General features: G+C 49.8%; 1 protein-coding gene across 1 annotated transcript in view; it reads right to left on the minus strand.

The window, feature by feature from the left end:
- Positions 1-1,293: 1,293 nt before the first annotated feature.
- LOC144824117 (aminopeptidase N-like) overlaps positions 1,294-16,750 on the minus strand; it is a 532,705-nt gene continuing 517,248 nt past the window's right edge. Inside the window, exon 20 of the mRNA XM_078683229.1 lies at positions 1,294-1,871. Coding sequence (XP_078539355.1) covers positions 1,710-1,871 — 162 coding nt within the window. The 3' untranslated portion in view covers positions 1,294-1,709. The remainder of the gene's footprint in view (positions 1,872-16,750) is intronic.

The raw sequence follows: 16,750 nt of genomic DNA on the forward strand, positions 1-16,750 counted from the left end.
ATGTTGCTGCGAAGTCACTCGATGCCCACTACCGACATGCTGAGGTACTGCTGTACAAAACAAATTGGATTCAGTCTACTGCTTAGGAGAATTTTAAGATAAGGAATCTGCGGCTGGTTGTCTCTATCATATACATAAGCTAGTCAACATTACTCCCAAGTCTGCCCACTCCTGACATGCCCTTTTCTCTGTGCAAAAAGACTGACACAGTCACTGAATATTTGAACTCAATTGTTAATGACAGGACGCAACTACTACACAACATATTTTTCTGTGAATTCACGAACGTGATTCAGTTCATTCTTAATTCCTAACGCCCTGTTTGACACTCCAGCCCTGCTGCTCTTCTCAGGATTCAGGATCATGACAACTATCTGAATCCTGAGGACACCAAGGTATGATAACCTGTATAAATGAATATCCTGTACCCTCCTCTCTGGCTTTGGCAACTAAACTCTTTGCACCAGATCTGGTACAAAGCACTGCAATGCTAGGGTGCAATGTTGCACTCTAGACTCAGAAACCTATGTTTTGGGATGGTTTAATGAGAAACACACATTTGAAGGAGCTATCGTCGTCAGCATAATATAACGTTTTAAAGTCAAGAGCACATAGCTGTAGAGGCAATAGCATTTCAACAATAATACTTTACATAATGGGCAACCATTACACTGAGGTTGGTTCTCTGTTGGTTCAATGCAGGGTGATACATGTGATGGGGTAGTCCTGCCAAGCTACCCCGATGTCAGAGGACACAGCTTTTCCAGTTCTGGACTTTCCTTTGAACAAAAATTTATTTTCAAGTGTGTTCTGTGCATATGAAACAGCTCCAACAGTGTCCTGATTTGTCAAGTGACAGGCTAACAATGGAAAGGAAGTGTCCTAGTGACAAACAGCTATTAGGTTTCATGAGCTGTCACTAGCACTCAAGAAGTAACATGATCTTATAGTATATTGTCTCTCCTCAAAGTGCCCATTCACGAATCAATGCACTCACTCATCAATGGGTGAATCAATCCATAAACTTAATCCATCTGTCCAACCATTCACTAAGTCATTCATACAGCAATCTCCTCATGTGCTCAGCCACCATTTACCTATGTATGCATGCAGCCAATCACCCATCCATCCATGAACGTAGTCACTCACTAGTCACTCCTTCATTTAAACACTCACTCACTCATCCATTGATTCATTATCCCATTGACAAGCATCCAGACAACTACACCCACACCTTCGCAATGCATGAATAAACATTTTCACTTCTAATAATATAATAAAAATAACCAGATATTAACTTTGTCAACATTTTATTTTACTTTGGATTACTAAGAACCAAATATAGCATGTGAAGGCTTACACATTGGCAATTCATATATCCAGTCCACCTGTTAATATTTATTAACCAAATGCTTGCTTACTTTGCATTACAAATAATTTGTATATTATGAACACAAGGTTAGTTTGTTGTCAGATTTTTTAGGAGGACATTCAATTTTTAGGATTTTATTTTGCCTTGTTACCATTTAGTTCAAGTTCTCAGATTTGTTTGACTGCTTCATTTTGGCCATTTATTACGTGTTTTTGTTAGATCGTCGTTTAATATCAAGACTCACTCTCAGTCAAATTGTCTTTTTCCTCATAACTTCAGTGTTAGCAGCATTCATAAAACGCTCAAGGAGATTAGGGAGAACACTTCAAGGAGTTAGTCAAAAAGAATGTCTAATTTGGGCTTCAAACCACAGCCGCACAGGCTCCCTGTTCTCCAGCACCCATCTGATGTTTGCTTTGGTCTTCTCCAGCGCCTGCTCGAGCTCTCTGGCAGCGGATCCAAACCCAACATGTTCATTGTCCTTCTTAAACGTTTCCAGCTAGAACCAGCAGAAAAAGAGAACGGATGAAGCTTCCATTTTAATAATGAACCCAAGGAAATACTGATTCCCTTCTATACTAAAGGTCTAAGCTGTCGTTCGAAGGAATGTCTCGTACAATATCATCATCTAATTCTGAAAATACATGTAGAAGTAAATATATATACATACACCTGTGAAAATGCTTTGTGATACAACTGGAAAACAACACATCAATGCTGTTAAAAGATGTTATGATTTAACTGGAAAACATTTTTTAAAAACTTCTAGCTAATAACACACTCATCTACTGCATCTTGCAATATTGTTTGTCTCTAGGGTTTGATGTTTTCAATGCCTTCGAGCCTCTATAAGGTGTGCAGTGTTGGGTTTTAACCTTATTTATTGATTTACTTTGGAAACATTTTGGGGGCATTATGGATACAATATCAATTGAATTTCAGAACCCCATTGTAGCAAAAGGAGATTGTGAGACTAAATAAAGTATAGTTGGATAATACATAAACAATAACAGGGTTTAATCATAAATTCTTAGCAGTGACCGCATGGGATTGATCGGTACTGTAGAGTTAGAGGTGGAGGGCCCTAGGCCCGCATGTTAGGCGCAGCAATGACCTGACACAGACACCAGATGAGGGTAGTGGGAATGGCCCCGAGCACGTGCGCTCGGCCCCTTTTATTGCCAGCGTCATGTGACACCATGACGTCTGTGGTGGGTGGGTGTAAAGTGTATTACAGACACTCTGAACACTAGACCGTGTTCAGGCTAGGACACTACATCCCTCCCATTTTTTAATTGCAAAGACCCACATTCAGAAATCAACCTGTGGGGAAAATAACATGTATCAGGATGCAGTAAAGTGTTCAGCTTCCGCAGTGTCTTTCCATCCGCCGCTGCTTGGAATCACAGATGATGTTCAATCTGTTGCGGGGAACATCAGTTCACAGTGGCACCGGTTTGTGGCGCTCGATGGAAACAGTCTGTTGACGACTCTGCAACCAAATTGTCCTCACAGTCCTTCTTTTGCTCACTTCCATGGCGACGGGTGCAGTTAGAGTTCTTGTGGTTCGCCGGGGAATGATGCACGATTTCCGGCCTTGGCCTTAGCTTTATTTGTAGTCCGTGTCCTACTTGGCAAAAGGCAGATCCGTTGCAAGGCATCCCTCTCACTAGGATGACCCCTCTCGTCGGTGTTCCCCTGCCACGGGATATCCTTGAGGTCCTCTTCTCGGATTCGCGCTGGGCTGGATGTGTCCACATCAGTTGTTCCTGCGCCGCCGTCAGTGGGGGTATGGAAGAGACGATGTGTCTCACCTCAGATTCCGCAGCCTCGTCCCAAGGTAGCTGTTGGTTTCTGTCTTTGCTTGCGATGTCTTCGCCCTCCCCGGACCTTTCGGATGGGCGTCGGAGGACCGTCTCTCGTCGCGGGGACTGCGTCCCGGAGGCCTCTGCCCCTGGGTCACCACGGCTGGCATGTGTCCAGTGTCCGTGTGACCCCAAAGGTGGATGTCACTAACGGTCTCGCTTGCTCCTCTCCGCAGATCCTGGGTGTGCGGAAACATCGTCTGTCAGCTGGTCTTCTTTGCCACTGGTGTTCTTCCGGCCTCGTGTTCCTCTCACCGTTGTCCTGGCACTTGTCACCTTACTTCTCTTCGGGAGTGAGCGGTCTTCGTCTTCCTGCACTCCTCTCTGTCTTTCCTTAGTTGTTTCCCTGTGAGGACGTTGCTTCGCACTGACTTCTCCTTCTACTCTTAATTGTGGCAACAGGCCACATGGATATGCTTCCTTCCTTTTCACGGTGGCAAACGTGCCACTCAGATCTCTCCTTTTCTTCCTTCCTTTTCACGGTGGCAAACGTGCCACTCAGATCTCTCCTTTTCTTCCTTCCTTTTCGCAGTGGCAAACGTGCCACTCAGATCTCTCCTTTTCTTCCTTCCTTTTCACGGTGGCAAACGTGCCACTCAGATCTCTCCTTTTCTTCCTTCCTTTTCGCAGTGGCAAACGTGCCACTCAGATCTCTCCTTTTCTTCCTTCTGCATCGCGACATCACTTGGACCAATCTTGTGTCTTCTCTTCTGACCTGGGTCCTCCATGCAGTGCGCGCACTCTGCATGTGCACCCCTGGTCTTGTCCTCGTCGGGGACACTTTCTCCTTCTTCCTCAGCAGCCAGAGTTGGTGTCGCGAACCTTCTTTTCTTGATGCTTTCTTTTCTTGATGGTTGTTGGTGACGTTCGGGGGTCCATGTTTGTAGACCTGTTCATGGTTGAACGTCCTGGACCGGTTGGTGGTCCACTTCTGCCGATGCCTGGCAGGTTGCTTTCGGTCGTCCTGTCGGACTTTGCGCTACAACAGTTCCTGGGGGACCCGTTGTGGGTCAGCACTTGATGGGCGATCATTCTGGGGATCGGCTCCTGGGAGGCGCCATGGATCTGTCGCGGGTCGGCACTTGATGGGCGATCGTTCGCGAAGATTGTTCTGCGCGATGGCGCTGCATGCATTCTTCTTTCTGCTTGCGGTGGCTGTGCGTCGCCACGTGGCGCGTTGTTTGCGCACTTACTGTTCAGGGTTCTGGGACGCCTGTTGCAGGACGTTGGGTATTTGCTGCTTTGGCTGTCGTCCGGTACGTGATGCCTTGGACCGTTGGCGGGAGTAGTTGATGCTGCGGTGAGCGCCTGTGGCCACAAGGCGTCGCTGCTCTCTCCGTCCTTTGATCGCGGCAGTCGTTTCCCTGGACGTTCTTCTAGTGCTTGGCAGTCGTTTCCTCCAGACGTCAGTGATTGGATGCTTTGTGAGGCATTGGTGCCTTTTCCCACGTCGCGTTGGAAGTGGCAGCCGCCGACTCCTTGCTGGTGTGTGTGGGTGTCACTTGCGCTGTTACTTGCTGAGTGAGAGGTTGGATGCTTTCTTGCTGCGGGAGTTTAGACGCTTTCGCTGTCACTTGCGCTGTGGAGAACTTACTTGCTGCGTGAGATTTCTTGCGTTGTGCAATGCTTGTTTCAGTTCATGTGGATGTAGGTGCACTTTTGCATTTGGCCACTGGGTGGCAGTGTTGCTGGATTTGTTAGCAGCCTGTCTTGTCTTCCCCTGATGTGCACTCTATGGTCACAGTGCACAGGGGGCTGGAGCTGCTGCTGCTGGGAGCTGGTGAGTCGCTTTTCTTTGCTTTTGTCTACTTTTGTGGGCGGAAAGGCACAGGCTCTAGTGTGAGTTGATTGTCCTTGTTCCTGGGAGGCAGGATAGCCTTTCCGTGTGGGTGAGCATTCTTACATTCCTGTGCACATGGGGTTAATGCTCTGTTCTTGCCGGGTGCACCGGCACTTCCATTATTTCCGTGTCCCTGTGGGGCTTCTGTAAGCTTTTGGGCGGTGTTAACCGCCTTGCTAGCACTCTGCCCCTCACGGAGCACACAAGGAGGGGGGCTCTTTGATGACGGCGGCGCTGGCCGCGTGCAGACGCTCTCTTCACCCCTGCTCCCCTGCACTCTGCTCCTCACACGGAGCGCACGAGGAGGGGGGGGGGGGCACCTTCTGATCTTGGCGGCGCTGGCCGCCTGCAGACGCTTGCTTCTCCCTTGCGTCCTCTCCCCGTCCGCAGCCGCCTCGGCAGTACTCACGCGGGCGGGGGTGAAGGTGTTGTGCTACGGCGGGGAAGCGCGTCGCTCCCGTCACTCCTCCCTCGGCGGGGGCGCTCGAGGCAGGCCGCGGGTGGGCTCCGCCGGCTCTGTCTTTTGGGATGTTCAAGGTCCGCTGGCTTCACTTTCGCCGGTCTCCCGCCGCAGCAGCTTCTACACGCACACGCTGCGCGGCGGAGACCTACCTTGCTTCTCGCAGGCCGCGGGTGGGCTCCGCTGGCTCTGCAGTGTTCTTCGTCACTGGGGGTGCCGCCGGCAGGCCGCGGGTGGGCTCCGCTGGCGCTGCAGAGTCCTCCTTTGGGGTGTCGCTACCGGCGGGCCACGGGTGGGCTCCGCTGGCCCGGATCACATTGCGAGGGGGGTCGGGAGGCGGTTAGCTACTCCGCTCCCTCCCCCTCGTTGATTCAGTTAGTTGCGGGTCCGGCCGCACTTTCCTTCGCGCTGTCTCCAGTCACTGGGCCCCACCGCTTCGATGCACACACGCGGCGGGGGCAGGGGATGACTCGGGCAGGCCGCGGGTAGGCTCCGCTGGCGCTGCTTATTGCTGGGCACAGTTCATGGCGGGCACTTCGCCCGTGGGGCTCACCTTCGGCCGGCGGGCCAGATGCTCCGTCGCGGTCGCGGCGGGTGGGCTCCGCCCGGCCCGTGTACCTCTCCGGTGGGGTTTTTCAGCCACGCGGCCGTCGCAGGTGGGCACTGGGCGGTCCGCTGTTGCTTGGTGGCACTCGGTGGTGGCGGTCGACGCGGGTGGGCTCCGGTCGGCTTGCTGTGGGGCGCCGACGTGCCCACCGGCTTCTCGGCGCGCTGCGCCTCGCCACCGGGGATGCCCTCTAGGCGGGCAGCTCTCTTCCCCTATTTCTTGTAGATTTAGCAGTGGGTAGTGGCACGCATGGGCTGCACTACCGGCCTCGTCGCCATTGTAGAGTTAGAGGTGGAGGGCCCTAGGCCCGCATGTTAGGCGCAGCAATGACCTGACACAGACACCAGATGAGGGTAGTGGGAATGGCCCCGAGCACGTGCGCTCGGCCCCTTTTATTGCCAGCGTCATGTGACACCATGACGTCTGTGGTGGGTGGGTGTAAAGTGTATTACAGACACTCTGAACACTAGACCGTGTTCAGGCTAGGACACTACAGGTACTTCATAGGTGATATCATGTTGTATCATAAGGGCGTTGCTATGTATGATAGAGGCTATTGTGTTTTGGTTTAACGTTATGGGTGTTATCAAATTCTCTGCAGTTCACGACGTCCTACGTTCTCAAAATTACCTTAAAGCAGCCTTGAGAAGCAAGACGGCATTCAATAAAAATGAACGGGCTTGATTCACAAAGGTAAACTTACACTGTTGTGTAAGTTTACTCTTTTCGGGTATTCAAAAACTACGAGTTTAATTTTACTAATAGTGATTTTATGACTATGGAGACTCCGCAGCCGGGGCAGAGAACTCCTCATATAGGATTATTAGAAAGGCCTCTGCAGTCCTAAAATGTCTCTTAGTAAAATTAAACTCGTAGTTTGTGAAAGTCAAAAAAATAGCAAACTTACACAAAAGTGGGAGTTTACCTTTGTGAATCAGTCCCCACACTTGAAAGATTTTCATGGAGTCAAGTTTTCTTACACCAGGACTATGCATGTTCTAGGGGAGTGTTGCTGCAAACTTACACAAAAGTGTGAGTTTACCTTTGTGAATCAGTCCCCACACTTGAAAGATTTTCATGGAGTCAAGTTTTCTTACACCAGGACTATGCATGTTCTAGGGGAGTGTTGCTGCAAACTTACACAAAAGTGTGAGTTTACCTTTGTGAATCAGTCCCCACACTTGAAAGATTTTCATGGAGTCAAGTTTTTTTACACCAGGACTATGCATGTTCTAGGGGAGTGTTGCTAAAAGAAAGAATGATCTAAATCATGGCATGGGAAAGCCAAGTTGAGTAGTGGTGAGCAATGTTCATAAAGTGGAATGGGTGACTATGATACAGAGGTAAACTGAACCAGGTAGTATGACAGCCATGGATGTATTTGAACACAGGAACAATTGTAGGACATTGTTATGCTCTGACAGCCAGCAGGCATTGCATTTGGAAAGTTTTTACCTGTAAAAAACAAAGCTAATTAAGCAGCACCATGACTATGTTTACTTTTGAATCCTTTTTGCGCAGCGACATTCAGCAAAAAGTTACAAACATCCACCGAGACTTATTTCAAACTTATTTGATACATTTTCCAAATTCGAAAAAAAGAACAACGTGATAAACACTTACCAATTCTGCCCTCTATTCGTTGATGTTTTGGGCATCTTCTGCTTTCTCAGACTATGTAATTTCCCATGTTAGTATATGCAACCATGTTGCCATTATTTTTTTTTATTTCTTTCAGTCAGTCGACGTAAAATCAAACAAGCTTTTTTGATCGACCCACCCATATTTAGGGAATTTCCAGGAAAAATGACATTCAAAAACTTCTCATTTTGGGCATATTGCCAGCAAAATAATTACCTTGTTTCACACCTGGAACCTTTGGGAACGTTTTTAGGGCTCGGCTGAACGCGCGGAAGCGCGTCTCCGCCGAGAACTTATTGTGGCCGTGTCTCCTTTCAAGGAGACATTCCTGGCCGCGCGCATCGCCTTGGAGGCGATTCGAAACGAGCACGCGCACGCGAACGCGCTCGCTGCATTCACAGGGCTCGGCTGAACGCGCGGAAGGAACGGGGACTGTAATGCTTGTCATTATTGTTATTAAGAGTTCGATACTAAGAGGAGGCAGAAGCAGACGGCCATTACTCCTTCACAGGCCGCGGCTTTGTTTTAAAAGGGACAGAATGACAATGCAGTATATTCTGTTTTGACAAAGATTATTGATTGAAGCCCCCACACAATAGTGCAAGGCTACTTAGAAGTCACCTGGAGAAAAATGAGTTTACACTCGAGCAGAGCAGGCTTTTCTGTCATGAAGGCATAATGATGTGTTTGCTCTTCCCTGCACTACGTGGTCTGTATATTTTACAAACACCACAACAGAGATAGATAGAAGCGCCGGCATGCTGGGGAAATTTGTTATTTCGGAAATGGGAGAGGGAAAGTGCTTTGTGTCTGAGATTCCCATGCCGATAGAGAGGTTAAGTATTAAAGCGGCGCAGGGATGCCTCGCCGTGCCCCAGGGGGCTCTCGTTCTGAGGCGAGTGCAGACTGGAGTCTGGGGAGGGTGACAGCAAACAACGACCACAAGACATTTACAGCAGGTCTGTCAGAGAAAGGTCGCAGGGTTTTGGATTCACAATGTTTTCAGTCACAGCCGAGCACTCGGTGAAGCCACTTTCACCCGACAGGGGGCGCTAAAGACCGCTCAAGTCGTGCAGTCCATTTGTGCTACTAACACAAGAACAGGGGGAACTAAAATGTTTATGTTCCTGATGCTAATCACAGGAGGATAGAGAGTATGCCATGCAGCACAGGCACACATATTTGCTATAGCATCATTGCTCCATTTCCCGCCAATTTGCTGTTGGATATACTTTTAGACACTACGGCAGATGGGACTTCTTTTTGTTGCACCAACTCCTCCGTTATTAGTGTTTAACAATTTCTTCCAGTAAGGTGGTCGCCTCCACCATCGTAGTGAGTGCAGAGCAGTGAGTGCAGAGCAGTGAGTAGTGAGTGCAGAGCAGTGAGTAGTGAGTGCAGAGTAGTGAGTAGTGAGTGCTGAGTAGTGAGTAGTGAGTGCAGAGTAGTGAGTAGTGAGTGCAGAGTAGTAAGTGCAGAGTAGTGAGGAGTGAGTGCAGAGTAGTGAGTGCAGAGTAGTGAGTAGTGAGTGCAGAGTAGTGAGTGCAGAGTAGTGAGTGCAGAGTAGTGAGTAGTGAGTAGTGAGTGCAGAGTAGTGAGTGCAGAGTAGTGAGTAGTGAGTGCAGAGTAGTGAGTGCAGAGTAGTGAGTGCAGATTAGTGAGTGCAGAGTAGTGAGTGCAGAGTAGTGAGTAGTGAGTGCAGAGTAGTGAGTAGTGAGTGCAGAGTAGTGAGTAGTGAGTGCAGAGTAGTGAGTGCAGAGTAGTGAGTGCAGAGTAGTGAGTGCAGAGTAGTGAGTAGTGAGTGCAGAGTAGTGAGTGCAGAGTAGTGAGTGCAGAGTAGTGAGTGCAGAGTGCAGAGTAGTGAGTGCAGAGTGCAGAGTTTTGAGTGCAGAGTAGTGAGTGCAGAGTAGTGAGTGCACATCATCAGAGCTGTATGAATAATAACTGTATCAGCCCCGTGCGTGAGGTGCATCATCCACATTGCTCAGGTCACCCAAATTCCTGCACTCTCTACCACACTGCTTTCAAGAACAGCATACTCTTGCACACACACTCACTGCTCACCAATTCAAAGTTTGCTAAACATTTTATGCAACGCATTGTCATACACAATGCCAATAACTCAAACTTTAATGCTGCGAGCCCTATTGCATTGTAAATGCTTGTTGTATGTTTTGGCATGGTAAAGTGTAAGTAGTATTGAAGGACTTTCCTGGAATCCAGGGGCCTCATTTATGAAAAGTAACGCATCGCTGCGTGAAAACATCGATGCGTCACTTTTCATTGCGCCCTCCTTGTGACACCAATGATGCGTCATATTTACAGTATGACGCATCATTGCGCAAGTAGTTACAGATAGGTCAATATTTCTGACGTATTTGTATGGCGCAAAAGTGACGCATTGCTGGAGTGTGCTGTGAGGCAGGCGTAAGAAATTGACGCATTTGCATCCTAGAAGTGGCGCAGTGAAATCTTGCAGATTTCACTGCGTCACTTCTAGGACATTTTCTTGCGTCAGAACGCACCCCTGCATATATTATACCTGGCGCAGGTATAATGTAGCGCAGGGGTTTACAAAGTGACGCATCTACCTAGATGCGTCACTTTGTAAATATGGTGCAACAAGGCACATTTTTTACGCTGTTGGTGCGTCACAAAAAGTGACGCACCGGCGGCGTGAAAGTGACGCACGGCCTCATAAATGAGGCCCCAGGTATAGCATTCTCCACGATTTGCACCTAATTTCAAAGGCTCTAGCGTGCTGCTTTGCCTTTGATTGCCTTGATGGTGAATGATGCCTATGATAATATTCTTAGCCATAACAGCTTAATTAGCTATCATTTTATTAGAAAATTGTTTATTGTTAGCAGATGCGATGGGATCCCAATGGACTTACTTAAATATAACCCTGCGCTCTGGGGGTCCCTGGTCATGGTTTTGGCACCTCTGCTTTTTATTGTTTATATAAATGAATTAAGCACCCAGTTGCCTTCATCTACCAAGGAGGTACCAAAAATTAATAACACACTTGCTCTGGCATTTCTATACACCAACGATGCAGTTTTATGAACTTGGTTGCCCAGTGCCCTCAGCATTTTGGTAAAAACCTTTGTCTCTTTTATGGGCAATTTAAACATGGTGCCCAGCTATGGGAGTCTCAAATAATGGCCTGCAGACAAAGGAGAAATATGTCACTCCTTATGGTGACCGTCCTGATTCCATCGGATGCGGTCGCTCCTCCACGCTACTCCTGACCTGCAATACTGTTTGGTATCGTAGTGCCCACAGCCTGCCTGATTATTGCCTGCATCGATTTATATTGCATTGCCCGTTGTGCCAGACCGAGTCAGAACGCCTTGATTAACTGCTCTATTGCTTTGCGCTGCTCTGCCAATTTCACGAGCGCTCGAGCGCTCATTAGCATAATATCGCGGCGCGAGTCTGCCTAAACGCGCTGCAACGCTCTGAAGAATTGTGCTGCCTGTGTATTGGATTTTTGTGCCTCATTGTGCCTTGCGCCGGTTCCACTAACTTTGAGATCGCGTTTGGATGCTCACAGTGTTTCCCAACCAGATTTCGCTTCTGGGCTGACTGCCATTTTGTGTCTTCTTCTTGTTGTTGTTTGTGCCTCCCTGCCCTGATCTCCGCCCCGCTCCCGCCTCCCAGCTGCTCCTCCCTCGCCCCTCCCCCTCCCCTACCACATATGTCAGATGCATTCTCGCGCAGCGTTCACGCGCAACGGTCGCGCCAAAGGCGCGCCAAAGGTAAGCCCGTCTACGCCCGTCCGCGCCTGGACCGTGCCCAGAGCCAGACCCCCTGGTCCCCGCTTCACCCATCCTCCCCGCATTACATACGACGCCTCCTCCCTCTTTGCACTCAACCCCGGCCGACTCACTAACTGCACCCAAGCAGCACCAGGACACACTCATGGACCCTTCACCTGCCACTCCTGCAAATTTACCTGCGTCAAGTCCCAAACCAAATCCACAAACAATAACCAGAGAGCCAACACCAACCACCTCAAATGCATCCTTCTCAACACCCGCTCGGTTCACAAACACGCCATCGACCTTTGGAATCTACTCAACACCATTTCTCCGGACATCGCCTTCCTAACAGAAACCTGGATGAATGCCTCTTCAGCTCCAGACATCACCATAGCCATCCCGGACGGCTACAAGATCATCCGTAAGGACCGCCCCATCCAAACTGGAGGAGGCATCGCCATCGTCCACAAGAACACCATCTGCGTCTCAACCAGCTCAGATGACAACCTCGCTACCGCCGAACACCTTCACTTCCAGATCCACACCGACCCCAAGACAACACTTAGGGGCACCCTCCTCTACAGGCCACCAGGACCCCGTACTAAATTCAGCGAAGACATCACTGACTTTATCACCCCACACGCCCTCCCCTCAGAAGACTACATTCTACTGGGAGACCTCAATTTCCATCTGGAAAAGAGCAACGACAGTAACACCACCACCCTCCTGGACAATCTCGCCAATCTCGGACTCAAACAACTTGTTAACACCCCCACACACTATGCAGGACACACACTCGACCCTATCTTCACTTCCAGCAAGCATATCTCCTTCACTCATACCACACCCCTCCACTGGACGGACCACAGCTGCATCCACTTTACTTACAATAAGACCTCGACCCACAACCACCCTCAACCAACTCTGCGAAGAAATTGGAACAAAATAACCATCGACCAGATCTCCACATCGCTTCTTCAAAAACCCCCTGCCTATTCAACGAACCCTAACCAAGCCGCCATCAACCTCACACATTGGTTAACCCAAACCGCCGACAAATTAGCACCCCTGAAAAAACATCAAACCAAGCAAGGTAGCAAGAACGCCCCCTGGTTCAACGACGAACTTAAGAAATCCAAGAAGCTCTGTCGTTCCATTGAGAAAACTTGGAAAACAGACCCAAACACTATCACCCAAGCCGCCTTCAAAAACGCCACCCGCAAACCCCACCAACTAATACGGACAGCCAAGAAATCAGCACTCAAAGACCGACTAGACAACAACGCCCACAACAGCAAGGAACTTTTCAACATCATCAAAGAATTCACCAACCCCACCGCCAGCTCTAACGACATCACCCCCTCTCAAGCCCTCTGCGACTCCCTTGCCTCATTCTTTCATAACAAAATCGCCGACATCCATAACAGCTTTGATAACACACCTGTAAACCAATCCACCCCACTCACCTCCGAACCGTTACCCCCTCCGAATATCCTTCTCGAATGGAACCCAATCACCACAGAAGAGACCATTCGCCTGATGAACTCCATCCACTCAGGATCCCCTACAGACCCATGTCCCCATCACATCTTCAACAAAGCAGACTCCATTATCGCGCCCCATCTGCGAGATGTCATCAACTACTCCCTTAACTCCACCACATTCCCAGATAGCTGGAAACACGCCGAACTCAGCGCCCTTCTGAAGAAACCCACAGCTGACCCCAACGAACTCAAAAACTACCGCCCCATCTCGCTCCTCCCATTCCCTGCCAAAGTCATTGAGAAAGCCATTAACAATCAGCTCGCCACCTTCCTCGAATCTAACAAATCACTCAACTCCTCACAGTCTGGCTTCCGAGCCAAGCACAGCACCGAGACCGCCCTCATCGCAGCAACAGACGACATTCGAACACTACTGGACAACGGAGACACAGTCGCCCTTATCCTCCTTGACCTCTCCGCGGCCTTCGACACAGTCTGCCATAGCACCCTTATACAACGCCTCAGAAACATCGGAATTCAAGGAAAAGCATTGGACTGGATCATTTCATTCCTCGCTGGAAGAACTCAGAGAGTCCGCCTCCCCCCTTTTAAGTCAGAGGCCTCCGAAGTCATCTGCGGCGTCCCGCAAGGATCATCACTCAGCCCCACCCTCTTCAACGTCTACATGAGCCCCCTCGCAACCATCGCAAGTCAACACAACCTCAACATCATCTCCTACGCTGATGACACTCAGCTGATCCTTTCACTCACCAAAGACCCAACCATCGCCAAAAACAACCTACACGAAGGGATGAAAGAAGTAGCCGAGTGGATGAAGCACAGCCGTCTAAAACTGAACTCGGACAAAACGGAAGTCCTCATCCTTGGCTCATCCCCTTCCGCCTGGGACGACTCTTGGTGGCCAACGGCCCTAGGAAAAGCCCCCATACCGACGGACCACGCACGGAACCTAGGCATCATCCTGGACTCCTCACTCTCGATGACCAGACAAGTCAACGCCGTCTCTTCTTCATGCTTCAACATTCTACGCATGCTCAAAAAAACATTTCGCTGGATCCCCACCGAAACAAGAAAAACGGTCACCCACGCACTGGTTACAAGCCGTCTGGACTACGGAAACACCCTTTACGAAACTACAGAAAAAACTACAACGCATCCAAAATGCTTCAGCCAGACTCATACTAGACATCCCCCGCACAGACCACATTTCTGCTCACCTGAAAGACCTTCACTGGCTCCCCGTCAACAAGAGAATAACGTTCCGTCTCCTCACCCACGCACACAAAGCCCTATACGAACTTGGACCTGATTGTCTCAACACGCGCCTTTCCTTTTACACCCCCACCCGCCAGCTGCGTTCGTCCAACCAAGCCCTCGCTGCTGTTCCGCGCATCCGCAAAGCCACCATGGGAGGAAGATCCTTCTCCTACTTAGCGGCCAAGACCTGGAATTCCCTTCCCATCCACCTCCGTCTTACTCAAAACCACCTAGCTTTCAGAAAACAACTTAAAACATGGATATTCGATAAGTAAACCTCCCCCCCCCTTCCTCAAGCGCCTTGAGACCCTATGGGTATGTAGTGCGCTATACAAATTCTGACTTGACTTGACTTGACTTATGTTCTGTACAGAATTGTTGTTATTTTGGCGTCACTTTTAATGCCTCCAATACCTGGTAATCCCGAGTGAAGTCAGCACGCATGAAAGTGAGCAGTGGGGTGGAGTCCCTATTCAACTTTGGGGCATATTATCAAGTAACTGCGTTAAAATTATCGCCGCTTTAGCGGCAGGAAACTGTCGCTAAAGTGGCGATAATGGGCTTGATAATATGCCCTTGTGAATTCCCATAGAAGCCCATGTTCTGGTGTGAACATGGGCTTGTATTGGAATTCTCAAGGGCATATTATCAAGCCCATTATTGCCACTTTAGCAGCAGTTTCCTGCCGCCAAAGCGGCGATAATTTTAACGCCGTTCTTGATAATATGCCCCTTTATTCGGAGGGAAGGTAGCGGCACTATTTGCCCCTACATCAAGATCTTAACTCTTCAGTGTGTCCCTACTGCTACTTACGGAGCGGGAAATCAGGAGTACCATAATGCCTCCCCCATCCAGGTGGAGGAAAACAGAATCCTAAGGTTAGCCCCCACTTTGTTTTACACTCTGAACTCAATCTAGAATATGGCTCTGACAGAATTAAATTGGCACCTCTCTTGCTCTGGGTAAGCGTATGGTCAAACACTGAAGCGAGCTTCAACAGAGAAGTTATTTTAGATTGGCTCAGTCTGGACAATGGTCTTTCCATCCCCTGGTTCAATTATGTTAGAAAGTGCTTCACTGACATTGGACTCCCTGAGCTGTTTACTGTTCAGGACAATTTATGTCCTGCAAAATTAAATTTGTCCCGCGGACTGGAGGAGGTTTTAAACAAGCAATATGCACGCAGCTACTTCATCACACTTGCCGCAGGAGACATGCATTCGCGGCTGGTGACATTTCAAAGAGGTGAGGCATAAAAGTCACAGCAACGCAATTTAGCGAGCGAGCTCGACCCCAAAAACTTTTATTACATGACCTTGTCATTAGAGGACTTCGAGTCCTGCAAATACAAAATGCTAGAGCCTTCCTCTTCTGCGCATGACGAGATCCGGGCCCCAGCTCAAAAGGACGGTAACTATTGAGGGAGGGAGAAGCATAAGCAGATTTGGGAACCAAAAAAGACTAGTTCAATCATAAAAGTAACCATTTACAAAGCACACACAACATGAAGCATGTTTTCTTGCCGCATTAATAATATTTATTTAATCTCTAGCTATAGTTGTTTACATGGAAGGTTTATTCAGCCAGTATGCCATTCATTCAGGGCCAGATAGGGACTTAAAATAGGCCTGGGCACTGTAGTGCGGTTAGCACTCTAGTCTGCCCACACATGCACCCCTACATCCGCAGGCCAGGCGTGGCCTGCGGGGAGGCAATAAAGGGAAGGCGTGTGCTCGGGCACGTCACTTCAGACGGTGACCACAGTGTGAGCCTGATTGCTGCAAGCAGCGCGCCCCCACCCCTGTGCTATCTCATTGTGGCCTGGTGCCCCAAGGTGGCATAAAACTACACTGGCGACGAGCGGAGGGGGCCCAACCCTCGCCCGTGCACCTGCTTCCTGCGTGGAGCGATCCGCCCCCCCCGCGGTGGTGACCGCGTGTCCGCTGACTGGCTCGAGCCATGTGAGCCCACCTCCTCCGGTGCGCCCTGCTGCTGCATTTGCTTTGCCCATTGGGGCACACCATCGACCTCCCTGGCTGCCCCGGTGGGGGCGCGAGCCTCCGGCTGCCTCCCGCGGCGTCCCGCTCCGAGGTTTGCGACGCCTTGCCGGACCTCACGCATCTCGCGTGGTCCGCGGTGCCGGCGCCCTACCAAACCTCACGCATCTCGCGTGAGAGCGGGAAACACCTTGCTGGACCTCACGCATCTCGCGTGCAACGCGTTTTGGGTGTGCTGTGCCCCGGGGGGAGTGTGACGTCGCCTGGAAGGCCTGCTGCCATCACCCGAAGGCCGAGGAGGTTCGCCCTGACTGGTCCCTGACCCTCCAACGTCCCGCCAGAAGCGGCACACGTGACGCAGGGAGACGCTGAGACGCATGGTGAGCGGACGGCGCGGATCATCGCTCAGGTACCTGTAGGTGCGACGCAACACCGAAGA

This window comes from Lissotriton helveticus, chromosome 3_1 (genome assembly GCF_964261635.1).
Source record: "Lissotriton helveticus chromosome 3_1, aLisHel1.1, whole genome shotgun sequence".
Classification (NCBI taxonomy): domain Eukaryota; kingdom Metazoa; phylum Chordata; class Amphibia; order Caudata; family Salamandridae; genus Lissotriton; species Lissotriton helveticus.